The sequence below is a fragment of the Narcine bancroftii genome, chromosome 2, assembly GCF_036971445.1.
Source record: "Narcine bancroftii isolate sNarBan1 chromosome 2, sNarBan1.hap1, whole genome shotgun sequence".
NCBI lineage: Eukaryota > Metazoa > Chordata > Chondrichthyes > Torpediniformes > Narcinidae > Narcine > Narcine bancroftii.
The window spans coordinates 356,346,265-356,365,156 of NC_091470.1; the positions used below are offsets into that span (position 1 = coordinate 356,346,265).

Sequence of the window (18,892 nt, forward strand, 5' to 3'; positions counted from 1 at the left end):
TCAAGAATGCTGGTAAAACTGAAGGCCATGAGAATCATAGAAAACCAAAGGATTGAAGTGATAATCTGCAATAAAAGACGGTTGAGGTTGTAGGAAGAGTTCCTCAAGGGACTGTATCCCAAATCAATTCAACCATCGCCAGCTGAATCAAATTACTTTCATCACGAGGTCAGAAGTGGGGTTGGTTATTACAAGAATGTCCCACTTGCAACCACTCAGCAAATAAAACATTCCATTTCAGTAGGATCCAGCAATGTTCCGATATGGACTAATGGTATTTGTCACAAAAATGTCAGATAATTAACATCTCCAACAAATGTCTAACCATCTATACTTGACAACACAGAGCTTTTCCACCAATCCAAACAGCACAATTCAGAAACAGGAGTGAATACACTCCTTGATCAATGAAGCTCAAACTGCAGCAAATCTCCGACATTCAGGACAAAGCAGTCTGCACGATCAACGAATAAAAGATGCACTGTTGCTGTAATGTGCAGCATCTAAAATAACATACTGCAGTTAACCCATCCAGGTTACTCCAACAGTGATTCCAAAAAGCACAATCTCCATCAGCAAGATAGACAAGGGCAACAAGCTCATTGAGATGCCAATATCTGATGGCTCACCAAGTGACACATCGGCCTAATCTGGAAATATCAGCAGTCTTTCATCACCATACAGTCTAAATGCTGGAAGTCCCTTCCCCACAGCACTAGATAAGTACCTTCACCAGAAGCACAGCAGCAATTAAAGGTAATAACTTGTTTTACTTCTCAGGTATAATCAAACATTGATATATATGCCTTGCTAGCTAGACCCAGGTTCTAAAAATTAATGTCTTAAAAAAATATGAAAAATTGGATAGAGTACATGTGTATACAAACGGAAGAGGGGAAAAAATTATGCAAGGCATACAATATATATTTTTATACTTGGTCATTTAATTCAAGTTTAGAGGAAACATGTTCAGATCAGATTTAGCTTAATAAACATTTAAAAATTCTAAACAAAGGCTAGAATTTTTAGTCAATTGAAATCTCTAATGCTCACCAGGACTAGAACTACATTAGGTTGCAGACAGAAAATCTAGTGTAAAACCAACAAACAGAAAATGGAAAATCCAATTTGTGATCCAGCTTCATTACCAATTTTTGTTCATCTCGAAATATCAATATTCCTTTATTGTCAAGCAATGAAACAGGTATAATATTACCCAAAATTTGTGTTAGACTGCCACAAGATTCGCCATCAGCAGAAATTGATGGGTGCCTCTTACAGTCAGAGAAGGAGAAGCAAAAGAGAGTCTCCAATTTTACTGTGTGGTCTCATTAACAATAAAGTGCAATCAACAGGTCTGTTAACATTCACTTCTTGACTAGATCTTTGAATTTTCACTTTTTTGTGCCCCATGAAATTAATCCTGTATCTAAGAAATTAATAATTTAAGGGCACAAAACCCATTAACCACCTCTTCTAAGAACAAAATTACAGCTTCATCCCTGGAATATTTTGGAAAATTTACCTTCTCTCAAGCCTTCATCTCTTTCTAAAAGTGCCCAGAACAGGACATTATATGATGATTGCCTCATTTAAAAAAAACATACTCCATACTTCAAATGTACAAAGCCCATGATCTCGTAACCCTTTTCCCCAAAAATCTGCCACTTTCATTGAACTTGTAAATTCAGATCTCAATTCCAATTCATTTTTAAAGAATCATGCTTTTACAACCAAGAAATAAAACTTCATACTTCTCAGCATTAAATTTCATATGCCAGCTATTCTCCAGCTAAACTTTGTTTGAGAACAGTGGACCCTGTACAAAGCCCTATGAATTCCTTTTTTCCAGGTTCAAAAACAAGACCATTACTGACTTAATCACTTCACTAATTTTCTTGCCATGCAATGCAGTCTTTACAATCTTGTGACTCTTTAATAACTTATTCTGGGAAGCAGAAATGTAGAAAACTTAGAGCACAATACAGGCCCTTCAGCCCACAAAGTTGTGTTGAACATGTCCCTACCTTAGAAATTACAAGGCTTTCGAATCACCTTTTATTTTTCTAACCTCTCTTAAAGTACCCTAACATATCACCTCCACTACTGTGGCCAGTGGCCCATTCCACACACCCACCACTCTGCATTAAAAACTTTCCCGACATCTCTTCTGTAACTACTCCTCCGCACCTTAAACCCGTGTCCTCTTGTGGCGACCATTTCAGCCCTGGGAAAAAAGCCTCCATCAACACGATCAATACCTCTCATCGTCTTAAAACAGCTCTATCGGGTCCAAGGAGAAAAGGGTGAGTTCACTCAACCAGTTTTCATAAAGCATGCTCCCAAAACCAGACAACATCCTTGTAAATCTCCTATGAACTCTGGCTTCCACATCCTTCCAGTTGTGAGGTGACCAGAACTGTGCAATTGTACTCCAAATGGGGTCTGACCAGGGTCCTATATAGCTGCAATATTCTCTCTTGGCTCCGAAATTCAATTCCACGATTAATGAAGGCCTTCTTAACCACAGAATCAATTTGTATAGCTGCTTTGAGCATCGTATGGACTTGGACCCCAAGATTCCTCAGATCCTCCACACTGCCAATAGTCTGACCATTAATATTATAATTCTGCCATCATACAGTTTTGCATCCTATCAATGTCTCGCTGTAACCTCTGACAACTCTCCACACCATCCCTAACCTTAGTGTCATCCGCAAAGTTACTAACCCATCCCTCCACTTCCTCATCCAGGTCATTTATAAAAATCACGAAGAGTAAGAATCCCAGAACAGATCCCTGAGGAACATTACTGGCCACCAACCTCCATGCAGAATATGAACTGTCTACAACCAGTCTTTGCCTTCTGTGGGCAAATCAGTTCCAGATCCACAAAGCAATGACTCCTTGGATCCCATGCCTCCTTACTTTCTCAATAAGCCTTGCATTGGGTACCTTAACAAATGCCTTGTTGAAATCCATATACATGCCATCTCCTGCTCTTCCTTCATCATTGTGTTTGGTCACATCCTCAAAAAATTCAATCAAGTTCGTAAGGTACAAGATGCCCTTGACAAAGCCATGTTGACTATTCTTAATCATATTATACCTATATCCACATATACCACATCAACCACATTCCCTTGCTTCAAGGAAAGCTTCTTAAGACATAATATTGTATGCCTTCAATATATCCATCTTGGCCTCTCTAAATTCTAATTCTATTTACAACTTTAAACTTGGATGAAACGGACAGGTCTGAAATCCTGTTTTGATTAAGAATATAACATTTGGAATTTTCTATTCTTCAGGCAACATCCAACTCTACATATTCACATGAAAAATTACACTAAAGGGCTCTGCTAATTCTTTCCTTACTTCCCTCAGCAACATAGGATTCATCCCATTCACACCTAATGATTTATCTTGTAACAGAGCTAGTTTTTCTAGCACCCCCCCCCCCCCCACCCCACTGTCTGAATTTAGCCTATCCAGAATTTCAACCTAATCTTCCTTCATGGAGGTTCAACAGCACTTTCTTCTTTGGCAAGCATAGAATCAATATCACTTGGGAAAATTGCAACTAAATCAAACCTAACCAACATGGTTTCATGGAAGGTAAATCACATTTGACAAATTTACTTGAATTCTGAGGCAACAAAAGGAAGAATTGGCAATAGGAAATCTGTGTGTGCAGTGTATTTAAATTTCCAAAAGGCATTTCAAAATCCAGCAAATATGCTAGAGGACAAATTGAGAACCTTGGAATTTAATGTGGATTGAAAACTGGCTGTCATAGAGAACAGAGTTGGAATAGGCGCTTTCCACTGGAGGGATGCCACTTGTACAGTACTTCACGGTGGATCTTGGTTCTCCATTATTTGAGATTTCAGATTTATTGTCAGAGTACATACAGCACCGATCCCTGCAGCACACCACTAGTCACAGGCCTCCAGTCTGAGCAGTAATTGTCCACTCACTGGCTTCTCCCACACACCCAATGTTTTTGAATATTTTAATATGAAATTTCACATCTAAAGATCAGAGTACCTATGGATAGATGTTAAAATTCTCAAAGATACATTACACTTAAAATCACCAATGCCTGAAGAGGGCGCACAAAATCAGTGAACCGGTGCGGACTCGAAAGGCCAACATGGCCTGTTTCCGCTCCGTAAATAGTTATATTACATATGACCCTGAGATTCTTTTTCCTGCAAGGGAGCCAGAATTACCACTTATTGGCAGTGCAAAAATTAAACTGATTCAGAAAGTAAGTGAATAACTTGGAAGATGCAAAATGCAAGGTTTCCAAGATTACTGATGACAAAAATAAGTGGAAGCGCATGCTGTGATGAGGATATTATGATTCTGCAACTGGATAAAAATAGATTGTGATTGGGCAAAAATCTGGTCATGCATTTTTGTAAGAGAAAACAAAAGGTCATTAAAATAAATAGGGACTACATATGAGTGAAGCTTAGAAGGATGTAGGTGTTCTAGTAAATGAATCATGAAAAGTTAGAAGGCACGTGAAGCAAATAGTTAAGAAAGTAAATAGGATGGTTTACGCATTAATATTTTGTTCTAGTTGTGCGAGAGTTGGTACGTTCACACCTGAAATACTGCAGTTTTGGTCCACTCATCTAAAAAAATTGTTACATTATAACCATTACAGCACAGAAACAGGTCACCTCAGCCCCTCTAGACCATGCCAAACCATCTCTTCCTTGTCCCAATGAGCTGCACCCAGCCCATAGCCCTCCAATAGAGGTCTCCAAAAGGGATTCACCAGGCTAACTTAATAATCCCATGAAAGAAACTAAGTAGGCTGGGTTTGTATTCCACATTGTGGAAGGAGGAGTGACTGAATTCTTACAGATGCCAATTTTCTCCAGCATATTTGTGTACTCTTCTAAAAACCTAGTGTCTGCAGACTTTCGTGTTTAACTCCATACTCGTAACTTTAACTAAAATGGCTTGACAGATATTAAAGATTTTCTCACTTGAGGGAATCATGAACAAGGGAATACAGAGCAAATAATTTAAAACTGGTATTTTTTTTTTCCCCTTACTCAGACTGCTACTTTAGGGCAGAGGAAGGCGAATCTTTAGATACACTGGAAATAAATATTCAGATGCTCGAATTGAGGGATATGGAAAACTGGCATGGAAGAGTGAGGCCCAGCCATCATTATATTCAATAGGAGGATGGGCTTGAGGGGCCTAGTGGCCCATTCCGATTTTCTTTTGCGCTCATTTAGTAATATTCGCGAGTTTTGCCTTTTTATATACTCTTTTTGGTGACATCCGTCCCCCTTTCACCTCTTTTCTATTGTTTTAAATTGTTAAAGGTGTCTTAAAATAGTTATAGTAAAAATAATTGGTTGCAACTCAACAACCCACTTAAAATGGCGTTTTAGATTAAGTAGACTAAAAATGCAGATTGTCACAAACTTGGACACACATTGATGAACCTTGACAACAGTAGAAAATCTTTTAAAAAAAATCACAAGCCGCATTCATATGAAAACAAGTTTATTAAACTACATGGAGCCATACAGGAAAACAATGTCCTTAATAGGCCAGTCTACAGTTACACACTAAAGAAAAACAATTTTCAGTTAAAATAATTACATTTTCCCTTGTAATCGACATTGGCTTTCATTAAAAAAAAAACTGGGGCCAGCAAAATTTTGGGGATTGGGAAAACAATACCTTGATTTTATTTACACTTTAATAACCGCAGCATTCACAGACTAATTTTTCGATTAGCTTTGGACTCAAACCAGCTTGCCAACACATCCCAGCACCGCGCATGCGCTTCATCATGCCAGCCCTCTGACCGCCAGCTTTTCCCCTCCCCTGATTTACATTCAACACTTTCACGAACATCACGCCTCACCAATAATCCACTTGTTCCCCCTCCCCCTCCCCATTTTGACTCAAACGCTAAAACAAGGAAGCTCGTCCACCCTATCCGCATCTGATCACCCCCACCAGCCGGTTCCCTTCCGCTCCTGCGCGCGCTGCCGCCGAGCCCCCATTGCCTCTTCCCCCAACCCTTCCCGGAGCTGCGCCTGCGTACGCTGCGACACTCGCGGCAGACAACCCCCCGCGCATGCGTAGTCGCTACCCCTCCCTTCAGGGAGGGACGACTCGTCTCGGGGGAGCGGGCCGCCGCCGCGCATGCGTACGCGCCTCTCGCAAACCAACCGCCGCCGCCTCCGCAGGATCGCCGACCACGAACGGCTACCGCATACCACCGCGCATGCGCACACATTCTTGCTGCACTCCCCACCATTTCTAAACGGCACAAAAGGTCTCTAATATATTAATAAATAGCAAATCAAACATTTTTTTTTTACCAACCGTCTTTATGCTTGGACTTGCCCCCTTTTACCAAATGGGCCACCGAACCCAACCGCATTTTAAAAACCAACGCCCAGCGACTTCTAGGACTCGGTATTCTGTCAGTCGCTGGGAGTTCTAGAACTTTCCAGTCCCTCCAGCGGCGTTACGTCACAAATGGCACTGAGGAATGCTGGGAACTGCGGAGTTCTTCAACCGAACAACCGCTGAGGGGGAGGTGAGTGAAATTAAAAACGAAAAGAAACCTCGCAGGACATCTGTGAGAATCGGAAGATTTGTTTTTACGCGGGGTGCCTCAAAAAAAAATTCGAAAGCGGTGACCGGGACGGGCTGACGTGCGGCGAGCAGCCAATCAGACTGCGTGTAACAAAAGCCCTGGGTTTACGGGTCACGTGAGCGCTGCCCGCCAACCAGAGGCGACGTTGGGCCCGCGGAAAGTCAAAGGCCGTCCCGGAGATGGAATCTTATGAAAGGTCTCGCCGTTTATAATTTCTCTCTTCTTTTTAATTATCGCACCGTCCAGCGGAGGGAGGAGGAGGGGGCGGGTGGGAGGGGGAGACAAGACATTGCAGGGTCTGCAGCGCGCTTCCTGCCGGGGACGACGTCGTGTGTTGTTTGTTTTGCAAGTCCGGATATTTCCCCCCCCCACCCCCTCCCCCTCCCTCCCCGCCGTCGCCTCAGCGCGTTTCCTCGCAAGTCCCCTTCAAAAAAAATAAGGTAAAGGCCGAGAGCGAGGTGATGTTCTAAAGTGGGGGTGGGGGGGGGATGGGCAGAGCGAAGGCCCGCGGTCGCAGCAGCCGCCGCCGCCGCCAGCGGGGATTGTGGCTGGACCCGGGAGGCGTGCACGAGCCTGGTACTAGGCTGGGGGGGGGGGGGTGGGGGTGTGTGGGGGAGGGGGTGTGTGGGGGGGAGGGGGTGTGTGGGGGGGTGGGGGTGTGTGGGGGGGTGGGGGTGTGTGGGGGGGTGGGGGTGTGTGGGGGGTGGGGGTGTGTGGGGGGTGGGGGTGTGTGGGGGGGTGGGGGTGGACATTGTTTAACGCTGCCCACACCTCCCCCCCCCCCCTTTCGTGAACGTTTCCTTGATGGTACATTTCCCAGGCATGATGGAGTACAATGTTTGGACAAGGGGGCTGGTCGCGACGGCTGCAGCAAAGGATCGATTTAAATAGCTCAAGGCCGAAACGTTGGTTGTCTCTGCTCTGGGAAAGTCCAGCTGAGTTCTTCCAGCATTGTGGGGGTATTTTTAAAAAAAAAAAATGCTCCATTTAAAGGTCTTCTCCACACAGGTCAACGGATACATAACGTTGCCCACTCCTTTTTTATTTTGGATTTCCCTTAATGACTCGCTCTGGTGCATCTCCCAGCCTTTGGAGCGATTGCAGAGTCAACGTTGGCACAGATGGCTTGTAATGACCACTGCAGGGGCTGCAGTGAAGAGCTAGATCTCGCACACTGAAATAGACCTTGGTGAAGGGTTCAAGCCCGAAACGTTGATTGTGTATCTTTATCTAAAATGCACTCTGACCTGCTGAATTTCTCCAGGATTCAGTCACGGTGTCTGCAGACTTTTGTGTTTTACTCTCCAAGATCCATCACCCATATTTCGGACGTGAGCCCTTCATCAAGGAATGAATTATGTAGGTAGGCATCCGAACATCAGGCGCCTGTCTACCTTGATGAAGGGCTCACGCCCGAAACGTTGGTTATGTATCATTACTGTATAGTATAAATTACTGTTTGACCTGCTGAGTTTCTTCAGCGTTGTGTTTTGGGATCTATTTTAAGGTATTTACGGGGAAGAAGGAGTGATTGGACATTGTTTAACGTTGCCCATACCACCTCTTTGCATTTCCTTTAATTACTTGCTCTGGTACATTTCCCAGCGATTGCGGAGTAAATATTTGCAGATAGCTTGTAATGACGCTGCAGTGGCTGCAGCGAAGAGGTAGTCCTAGTTTAAGGTTTTTTTTTGTTGATTGAATGTGTTCCGAATATGATTAAGGTTTTCGTTGATTGAAGTGATTTGAATCGTTTTATTTTCAATGAAGCTTGATTCGACGGTGTCTTCATGCTGCAGTTTTGGTGGGTGACGCGTCTGCACTGAACTAAAATGGCTTTTATGCTTGTACTTGCTCACACAGTGGTGAAGCAGCATTGTGTGGTGTATGGGCTGTCCGGATCCTCCTGACAAATAATACCAGAAAAAGTAATCCCATAATGACACGATGCTGGGGTAACGAGAGGAAGAAACGAACTCTTGTCAAGCATTTGTTTTCGAAGTGTTGATTGAGATCTTGTGTTTAAGGAGGGGAAAGTGATTCGAATGTAATTTGTTGATCATTTGGATTTTTATTTAACACTGAGTAAGAAATTAAGTAAAATTGATTTTGATTTCAACCACGATTATTTGTTTAGTCCTTTGAAATGTAATCATCTCGTGAATTTTAAATTTCAAAAATCGTGATTTATTTTTTGGGCTCGCCTCTTGAGAAATCGGATTTAGATCACGAAGGGAATCGGTTCAGTTTTTACAGTAAACAGGAAATGGTTTAATGCTGCTTTTAAAAGCTTTATTTACATCGACATAAAATCGTGGACTTTCAACGAGCTTGAAATACCGACTCTAGCTATGAAATGCTTCATACTGCAGACTGTAGCAGCCCCTGATGGCGTTGATTTCCGCCTCCCGCCCCACAAAGAATCTGCAAGATGTGGGGGGGGGGGGGGGGGAGAGAAGCTTGATTTTGTATTTATTATAAAGAATCTAATTGAGATTTATTCATTTCTTCTTTTCCGAACAGTGTCAATACCATGTGGAAATTTATGTAAAATCTTTTGTCATTGAATTACACACCTTTTTACCTTTTTTCGCTTGTAGTCTGTGGAAGAAGCCGTGTCGTTTTCCTGTCTTTTATATGGAGCCGCATTTATCGCTTCTCTTGTGTCATTTGATATATGCAGGGGGAGTTGATTGAAGTGGATGCATTTGCTTTCTTAACTCGTTTAATGGTGGGTGGGGGGGTAAGTAAGCCGCATTAAGGTAGGTTAGGCAGTTCGCATGTTTTTTTCAATGTTCCACCGTTCTGACGCCCACAAACACTCAGTTTTTCTTAATCACAACTCAGCCTCGCCTCGGCCTTTACCATTAATGCCAGAGAAACTACAGTCTTAAATCATAGGTGAGTCAAAGCTATTTCAGCCCAACATTGATAGAATTTGTCATTCATTTTTGTGTTAAATCCTCAAACTGTGCATATGGATATTGTCAACCATAAGATGGAACGTAAAGAAATAATAAAACAAGTGATGTAGCTGTGAGAGGCAAAATGGATTGAAGAGACAATAGGAAATCAAAAATAGTTTGAAGAAGCATTGAAAACTAAAGTCTTTTAGTGCATTATTGAATCCTAGGTGAGCTATTGTTTCCTCGACTTTTATGTTTGTAAAAATTAAAAATTCTCTTTGTCCTAATTTAAAGAACTAAAGAAACAGGAGCAAGAATGGACCATGAGGTCCACATTCAGATCAAGCTTTACTTGCCTCTTTCCCAATAACTCTCCCAACAGACATGGGCTCTAAATAATTCAGTGGTTCAGGCTCCACAGAGATTCATGAATATCCTGAGAAGAAAAGCTTCCTCCTGCTCTTGTCTTAAAAACCCTAATTTCCAAAACAATGCAGGCTAGTTCTCGAATTTACCCCATGAGGAGAAGGGATCTCTCAGCAAATACTTAGTTACACCCTCATGAAATCTTGTTTTGTTAAGTGTGTTTTCTATTCTTCTGACTCCCAAGTATAAACTTCACTTCTTTCTCAGTTGATCAAAATCCTTTGTCAGTCAGTTACAAAAGTCTTATCAGTCACGATGCAGATTTGGGATGGGCACATTCTGTTTCAGTATTGCATGAACTTTGTACTGTTGTCATGTAATGACCAAATGTGATCGTTTTCAGTCTTTTGACCACGTTAGTGTTGTCTTTCCATTATTTCCTTGTCAGTAATTCATTCAGTCCAATTCCTTTCTTTTTCTCTGTTCCTCTTTCTCCTTCACAGCCCCATAAGTTATTTTCATTAGTCTCCCTGTTCAACTTCTTTGTTGTTTTCTATGATGACAAGCAGCAAGTTCCAGATCATAACCACTCTCTGCAATTAAAAAGTTTTCACTTGCTTGCCTCTTCCCTTCTGCCCCACCACACCCCAATCCTCCACTTCTCAACATATTACCCTTTGGCTATTCCTTTGTATTTGTTCATGGCCTTTGAACTGTGTTTACCCAATCTGAGGCCAGCACAATTTTCTTTGCTCAACTTTGGAGCAAAAATTCAATTCCTCATCTGTTCAAACATTCCAGTACAATTTTCAGCAAATATCTAACATGTTCACTTGCTTCCTGAGATATGGTGACCAGAATTGGAAGCAGTACTCTAAGTGCAGCTTAACCAGTGTTTTGCAAAAGCTGAAAATCAGTAGACTATAAAAGCAAGGAAATTATGAACACTTTCAAAGATGCATGTGGAAATGTGATGACACACCCCTTATTTCAGGGGTGTCAAACTCAAATTCACAGAGGGCCAAAATTAAAAACTTGGACTGTCATGGGCCAAACTAAATATTTATTGAAAATTTTCAACAACATCTGCATGTTTTCTCTTCTTTCAACATGTGTAATATTAAACTTTTTCTTATTAAAATAAATGTTTAATAATGGTTTTAGTTAAATTCTTTCCAGAAGAAGCATTAACAAATGAGAAATAAAATATTCAATAAATCATATTTCTCTATAGCCTTTAAGCTCCTTTTAAATGTATTTTTTTTTCACAAACCAACAAGTCAAAAAATAACAACTTGCTTCAATGAAAATCCAATCTTTCAACTATGAACAGTTCAAAGTTAACCAAAGAAAATATTAATCCAAGCTTAGCTTGCTACACTGTGATTTACTCTGATGCACCTGAGTCTAAACCAGATACTTGGCATCTTTTAGATGCAAGTTCATCAAACTGTGGGGTCAGAGTTTGCCTCCCACCTGTCTTGAAAGGTCCTGTTTTCTGTCTTTCGTTTGGCCATTTTTCGTAAGGGGTTTATTACATGTGAGTTGGGCGACAGGTTGCAGGTGCTAATGAAAGTAAAGAGAGGAGGTGGAGGCGATTAGCGGGCTGATGGGCCGGCACCAATGCATTTGCAAAGCATTCTGGGATTTGTAGTATTAGGTGTGCATGCGCTATACTGGCGCGACGGCCAGCGGGCCAGCTCTAATACATATTTGATATGATCTTGCGGGCCAAATATAATTATATCACGGGCCAAATTTGGCCCGCGGGCCTGAGTTTGACATGTGTGCCTTATTTGAATGCTTGGGACCAGAAGTTTTTTGGATTTTGGAACAAAGCAGCACAGTAGCATCGGCAGAATACCTGTAACAGCAGTTAAACAGCAACAACAAACATTGGCAGGCTTTGAGTGCCAACATGATGCCATAGTGGAAAAGTCACATGAAATAATGTTTAGTACTTACTAAAAAAAATCTCTTTACAAAAGAAGACCACCTCCCACTGCCGGTCCCTCCAAATCGCTGGCACTGGTCCATACTTGTGCCGGGGAGCCTGAGGCGACTTCTTCAATGCAGATGACACTGCACCTAATGTTGAGAATGGAGTTGCAGTAGCCGATGGCAGCCAATGCTGAAGACTTGGACCCAGTTCCCTTTGGTATCTTCCCGGCCAGAAGCAAAAATTTTGTTTTTTTAATAAAAAAACTACCATTGTAATCAAACATGCTATAAACCGAGCATCAGAGCCCAACGTGGGCAAGTCAGGTGTTGAATTTTTTCCACTTGTGACATCATGTCAGCACTAACAACATGTTTTTTGGATTTTTTTTTCGGTTTTTGGATCTTCAGATAAGGGGTACTTGTATAGAACATTTTTCAATATTATGGCATTGTTGGTGGAATAAGTGCTGAGAAAAGGTTCTGTAATTTTTAATACAGTTTATTGTGTTGTTGCCAGTACATATGTTTATTTTGATTTTGCAGTGACTTAATGCTTACACTTTTCATCCAGAATATTCATTAGATTTTTGCATTTATTCTCTATCACCTCGACTTGTGTGTTCATTTGAACTGTGTATGAAGCCAGAATTGATCAGTATTGAACCCAAGGTGAATGTTACTTTAATTGTTTTATTTGTAGTATTTTTACTTAAACAAATAATTAGATGTATAAACTTTTTAATGTATTAAATTTTACATTTTATATTTAAAAATTTCATCTACAGAACAGTAGAAGCCGATTCCAGCCATTTAAACCCATGCCACCCAATTACACTCAAATGAACCTATAGCCGTTTATGTTTTGAAAGGTGGGAGGAATCCAGGACACCCAGGGGATAAACCCAGACATGAGGAGAATTTGCAAACTCCTTACAGACAGCACCAAATTTGAACTGAGGTCACTGTGATAGTGTTGTGCTTAACTGTGCTGTGGCAACATATCTGATGTAGCATAGGATGTATTACCACAGATTAGTTGAGCTCTCCCAATTTAATTTCTTCCAGAATTAAATAGCATAGTGTTTCCAGTTCCCATACCAGCATAACTTGTCATCACTGGAACTGCTATTTTATGCTGAATTATTATCTTTGCTGATGGCCCATAATTACTTGCTGCAGGATGTTACGATGAAAATTATTTTTATGCAGGATCCTTTTAGTGATTGCAAACTTAACATAATTCATTCATTCCATGAGATCAATATGACTTGAGTATAAGACTCAGAAAGGAAAGCATTTTAATTAGCTGCATTTTCTATTATTCTGGATTTCTTGCAACCATTGTAATTATTTAATTTTGTGAAATAGCGTGATTGTGCGATTAAATCCATTTCAGGAAATGTTTAAATAATCCAGGGAGATATTGTTGATAGTGAGCTGGTTAGGGTTCTTATCAGTTGCAGTTGAAGGAAATAGCTTGTAAGAAAATTTTAAAGTAAAATGTACTAATTGTGGAGATGTAGTTAGTGATCATAATAAAATGGATGGACGACGCACAGAATTTCATGCTTGGGAGGTTGCATTAAATAGACCTGTTTCTTGGGAAATGATGGAAATCCAAAATGTAGAGCTTTAATATTCTATTATAAATTGAGTTGTCTATTATTAAAATTCTGTTTGTTTTAAATGGCCAGCTGACCTGATGTTTTGTCACCTTTGATTTGGTTCAGTTTCTTCTGCAGCTTATGTATACTGTAACTGATATTCTTTGTACTCTGTTTAAATCTCTTTGATCAAGGTGTTATGTTAAAGGAGATGGGAAGCAGTTGGTTATCTTCCTAGCTTCCCTTGTAGAAACAGTGCACTTTTGTACAAATACGTAAAAATAGCATTATATATTAAGGGGAAATCTGTTTAATATAATCATTAAAAGTAGATGTGTACATATGACCATTCATTACCTCATTCATATGTGCAATTTAATTCAAGCCTTGGTGTTCAGTGTTTTTTAAAAAGAGCTTTTGCTCATACCTTGATCAAGGGATCAGGCATACAGCATGACCTGCTGAATTTCTCCAGCACCTTGTAGAATCAGATCTGCAGACTTTCCGGTTGGACTTTTATTCATGGAATGAAAGGAAAAATTTTACAACTCTAGTCTATTCTTGTGGGAATTTAGGAGAATGGGGGTGGGAGGGGAGGTAGAATATCATTGCATCAATGGAATTTGAAAGCCATGGAGAGAGTGGATGTAGAAAGATTGTTTCCCATGGTAAGAGAATCTAGTACAAAAGGGCACAACTTAAAGATTGAAGGGCGTCCACTCAGAAGAAATGCGGATAAATTTCTTTAGCCAGAGGGTGGTGAATTTGTTACCACAAGTGGTTATGGAGGCCAAGTCATTGGGTGTATTTGAGGCAGTGATTGATAGGTTTTTGATTAGCCAAGGCATTAAGGGTTATGATGAGAGGGGTTAAGTGGGAGAATGGAACAGCTCATGATTCAATAGTGGGCAAACTCGTTGGGCTGGATAGCCTATTTTTGCTCATGTGTTTTATGGATTCACAGGCGTTCACATTTATTTTGTGACTTCCACAGGCTTCCAAGTCAAGTGATGATCTATCTTCAGGTTTTAACAGTCAAAATTTTGTTTTATGTTTCTGATGGCAGTATTTAACCTGGTACCTTGGTACAAGAGATGTGTTGTACTTGTAATTTGTGCTATACGGTTCACATTTATTTCTTTTTGATTGAGCATTGTTTGTCAGTATACAATCAAATGTTTTGGTTTTCATTTATCTCGCTCTTCTTTGCAATCTGTACTCTGAACTTTTAATATGATGCTGTCAACAGAATTTTTGACCAAAATGATTGACGGATAGGAATTAGAATCTTGTTTATTGTCATGAACATGTCACTAAATTGTTGTTTTGCAGCAACAATATTGTGCATTACAGGTGCAAATTTACTGTAAATTACAGTTTTGTAAATAAAAGATTTTTAAAAATGAGCAAAAAATGAGAAAAATTAAGTTAGTCAGTAAAAACACAATGCTGGAGAAATTCAGCTGGTCAAACAGTGTACTTTATAGAGCAAAGGTAAAGATACATAACCAACATTTTGGGCTTGAGCCCTTCATCTTCATCTTTACCTTGATGAAGGGCTCAAGCCCAAAATGTTGGTTATGTATCTTTATCTTTGCTAGTTACTCCAGCATTGTGTTTTCACTTCAACCACAGTGTCTGCAGAGTTACAAGTGAGTTGATGTTCATAGCTTCATTGTCCATTCATAAATTTGTAACGTTGAGTGTGTCTGTTCAGGCTCCTGTACTTCCTTCCTGATGGTAGCAGTGAGAAGAGGGCATGGCCTGGGTGGTGAGGGTCCGTGATGATAGAAGCTGGTTTCTTGAGACCACCTCTTGCAGAGTTTACAACTCTCTGTAGCTTTTCCAGTCATGTGCATTTGTATCTCCATACCAGGCGGTGATGCAACCAATCAGAATGGTCTCCACCTTTAGAAATTTGCAAGAATCTTTAGTGACATACCAAATCTCCTCAAACTCCTAATGATATATAGCTGCTGACATTTCGTCATCATGTTTGTATTGACATAATGGCCCCAGGATAGGTCTTCAGAGATGTTGACACCCAGGAATTTGAAGTTCTTTACTTTCTCCATTGCTGACCTCTCGATGAGGGTTGGTTTTTGTTCTCCTGGTTTCCCTTTCCTGAAATCCAGAATCAATTCCTTAGCTTTGCTAATGTTGAATGAAAGTTTGTTGTTTGACAACACTCCATTAGCTGATCTATCTCATTCCTGTATGCTTCTTCATTACCGTCTGTGATTCTACTGTCAACCTTAATGTCATCAGCAAATTTGTAGACTGCATTTGAATTGTGCTTAGCTACAAGTCATGGGTGTAGAGAGAATAGAGCAGTGAGCTAACACGCATTCTTGAGGTGCGCCTGTGTTGATTGTCAATGAGGAGGCGATGATGTTACTGATCTGTACTTCCTGATCTTCTGATGAGGAGCAAAGATCCAGTTGTAGAGAGAGGTGCAGAGGCCTATGTTTTGAAACTTAACAGTACTGAGAGGACTATGGTGTTGAAAACTGAGCTGTAATCAATGAAAACAACCTGATGTACCTATTACTGTTGTTCAGGTGATCCAGAGCTAAGTGGAGAGCCAGTGAGATCGGATTTTCTGCTGAACATTTTTGACAGTAGGCAAGTTGCAGGGGGTCCAGGTCTTGTCTTGGATATGAGTTAATTCTGGCCATGAGAATTTATGTGGCATTGATGTGGACAGACTTTAGCAGGTTTTTGACGAGGGCATGCATGATCACATGGGATCCAGGGTGATCTAGCCAATTGGCTTGGTATTAGGAGTCGGGGGATGGTACTGAAGGATTGCTTTTCTGATTGGATGCCTGTGACCAGTGGTGAGCTGCAGAAATCATTGCTGTTGTTTGTCAGCTATGTTAACTATTTAGATGAAAATGTAGTTGGCATGGTTAGTAAGTGTGTAGATGGCATCAGAATTGGTGATGTCATGGACATTTGGAAAAGGTTATCTGAGATTACAGCAGGATCTAAATCAACTGGGGAAGTGGGCCAAGGAATAGCAGATGGAATTTAACTTGGACATGTGTGAAGTGTTACACTTTGGGAAGTTAATCCAAGGCAGGACATACACAGTAAATAGCATGGCCTTGGAGAGTGTGGCAAAACAGGGAGACCTAAGGGTATAATTATAATCCTTGAAAGTGGCCACGCAAGTTAGCTAGGTGGTGAGGAAGGTCTTTGCAATATCATCGGGCAGGGTATTAAATGCAAGAATTGGAGCATCATGTAACAAATGTAAAGATTTGTGAGACCGCATATTGTGTGCAGTTTTTGGTTGCATGGTTATAGGAAGAATGCCATTAACCCTTAAACTATAGGAGAGATGGCATCAAGCAGAGATGTGGATAAAGCATTCACCAGGATGTTACCAGATCTGGAGGGCTTGAGTGTGAATAGGTTGGGACTGTTTTCCCTGGAGCCGAGGAGGCAGATGCGTCATTTTGTAACTTTCACCCTAGGCCCAAGACTTCTCAATCAAGAGATCTGCGGAGATTTCATTGAGATCGCATCTCATCACTCGGAAATCTAGAGAATTCAGGCATAATATATGGAATCTCTCCTCTTATATCAAACCCTTGATCCATAGTGTTTCAATCTATGTAAGGAGACCATAAGTAAACAAAGCTATCTTTGTTCTTTCTTTGGCTTGGCTTCGCGGACGAAGATTTATGGAGGGGTTAAATGTCCACGTCAGCTGCAGGCTCGTTTGTGGCTGACAAGTCCAATGCGGGACAGGCAGACACGGTTGCAGCGGTTACAGGGGAAAATTGGTTGGTTGGGGTTGGTTGTTGGGTTTTTCCTCCTTTGCCTTTTGTCAGTGAGGTGGGCTCTGCGGTCTTCTTCAAAGGAGGTTGCTGCCCGCCGAACTGTGAGGCGCCAAGATGCACGGTTTGAGGCGATATCAGCCCACTGGCGGTGGTCAATGTGGCAGGCACCAAGAGATTTCTTTAGGCAGTCCTTGTACCTTTTCTTTGGTGCACCTCTGTCACGGTGGCCAGTGGAGAGCTCGCCATATAACACGATCTTGGTAAGGCGATGGTCCTCCATTCTGGAGACGTGACCCACCCAGCGCAGCTGGATCTTCAGCAGCATGGACTCGATGCTGTCGACCTCTGCCATCTCGAGTACTTCGATGTTAGGGATGAAGTCGCTCCAATGAATGTTGAGGATGGAGCGGAGACAACGCTGGTGGAAGTGTTCTAGGAGCCGTAGGTGATGCCGGTAGAGGACCCATGATTCGGAGCCGAACAGGAGTGTGGGTATGACAACGGCTCTGTATACGCTAATCTTCGTGAGGTTTTTCAGTTGGTTGTTTTTCCAGACTCTTTTGTGTAGTCTTCCAAAGGCGCTATTTGCCTTGGCGAGTCTGTTGTCTATCTCATTGTCGATCCTTGCATCTGATGAAATGGTGCAGCCGAGATAGGTAAACTGGTTGACCGTTTTGAGTTTTGTGTGCCCGATGGAGATGTGGGGGGGGCTGGTATTCATGGTGGGGAGTTGGCTGATGGAGGACCTCAGTTTTCTTCAGGCTGACTTCCAGGCCAAACATTTTGGCATTTTCCGCAAAACAGGATGTCAAGCGCTGAAGAGCTGGCTCTGAATGGGCAACTAAAGCGGCATCGTCTGCAAAGAGTAGTTCACGGACAAGTTTCTCTTGTGTCTTGGTGTGAGCTTGCAGGCGCCTCAGATTGAAGAGATTGCCATCCGTGCGGTACCGGATGTAAACAGTGTCTTCATCGTTGAGGTCTTTCATGGCTTGGTTCAGCATCATGCTGAAGAAGATTGAAAAGAGGGTTGGTGCGAGAACACAGCCTTGCTTCACGCCATTGTTAATGGAGAAAGGTTCAGAGAGCTCATTGCTGTATCTGACCCGACCTTGTTGGTTTTCGTGCAGTTGGATAATCAAACCCTTGATCCATAGTGTTTCAATCTATGCAAGGAGACCATAAGTAAACAAAACTATCGGCCCTTTATAATTGCATAAGATGGCTTTAAATTTGTACTCAAATCCTCTTGTGCTGAAGACTAACATTTTGCATTTGTAATGCTTGTGGCACATGCATGTTAGCTTTCAGTGGCTTTACATAAGTGTACAAACATTTCTAACAGTGTGTCTGGAAGGCAATTAGAGAAAGATTTCTTTTCATAAATCAATTTTGCAGATGCTAGAAGCAGAATAGGTACAGAAAATGCTAAAAGTGTTCAAAATGTCAGGCAGTATCTGTGCGAAGAGAAATGGTTAATGATTTGCATTGGAGACGGAAAATAAGACAAATCTGGTGGTTTTCGGTATAAGGGCAGGTTGGGGCAAAGGAAATATCTAGTGGGAATGAGGTTGGGGTTTCTAGGGTTACATGGTTACACATCAACCCATCTGGGTTGATGAGTTATGAGGACCGTGA

At 41.4% G+C, this 18,892-nt stretch overlaps 2 protein-coding genes across 9 annotated transcripts in view; one reads left to right on the forward strand and one right to left on the reverse strand.

Annotated features, from left to right (window-relative positions):
- Positions 1 to 6,905, reverse strand: part of LOC138755782 (acetyl-coenzyme A synthetase, cytoplasmic-like) — a 164,178-nt gene extending 157,273 nt beyond the window's left edge. Inside the window, exon 1 of the mRNA XM_069922386.1 lies at positions 6,373 to 6,905. Within this exon, the coding sequence (XP_069778487.1) occupies positions 6,373 to 6,430 (58 nt within the window). The 5' untranslated portion in view covers positions 6,431 to 6,905. The remainder of the gene's footprint in view (positions 1 to 6,372) is intronic.
- ankrd12 (ankyrin repeat domain 12) overlaps positions 6,419 to 18,892 on the forward strand; it is a 266,417-nt gene continuing 253,943 nt past the window's right edge. For 2 of the 8 annotated variants that reach the window (XM_069922369.1, XM_069922380.1), the window contains exon 1: positions 6,739 to 6,845. The gene's annotated coding sequence lies outside the window, so the exon portion shown is untranslated. Of the gene's footprint in view, positions 6,590 to 6,738; positions 6,846 to 6,868; positions 7,090 to 8,228; positions 8,454 to 18,892 lie in introns of those variants that run through there. The other 6 variants (XM_069922373.1, XM_069922371.1, XM_069922372.1 and 3 more) reach the window with 4 other exon arrangements.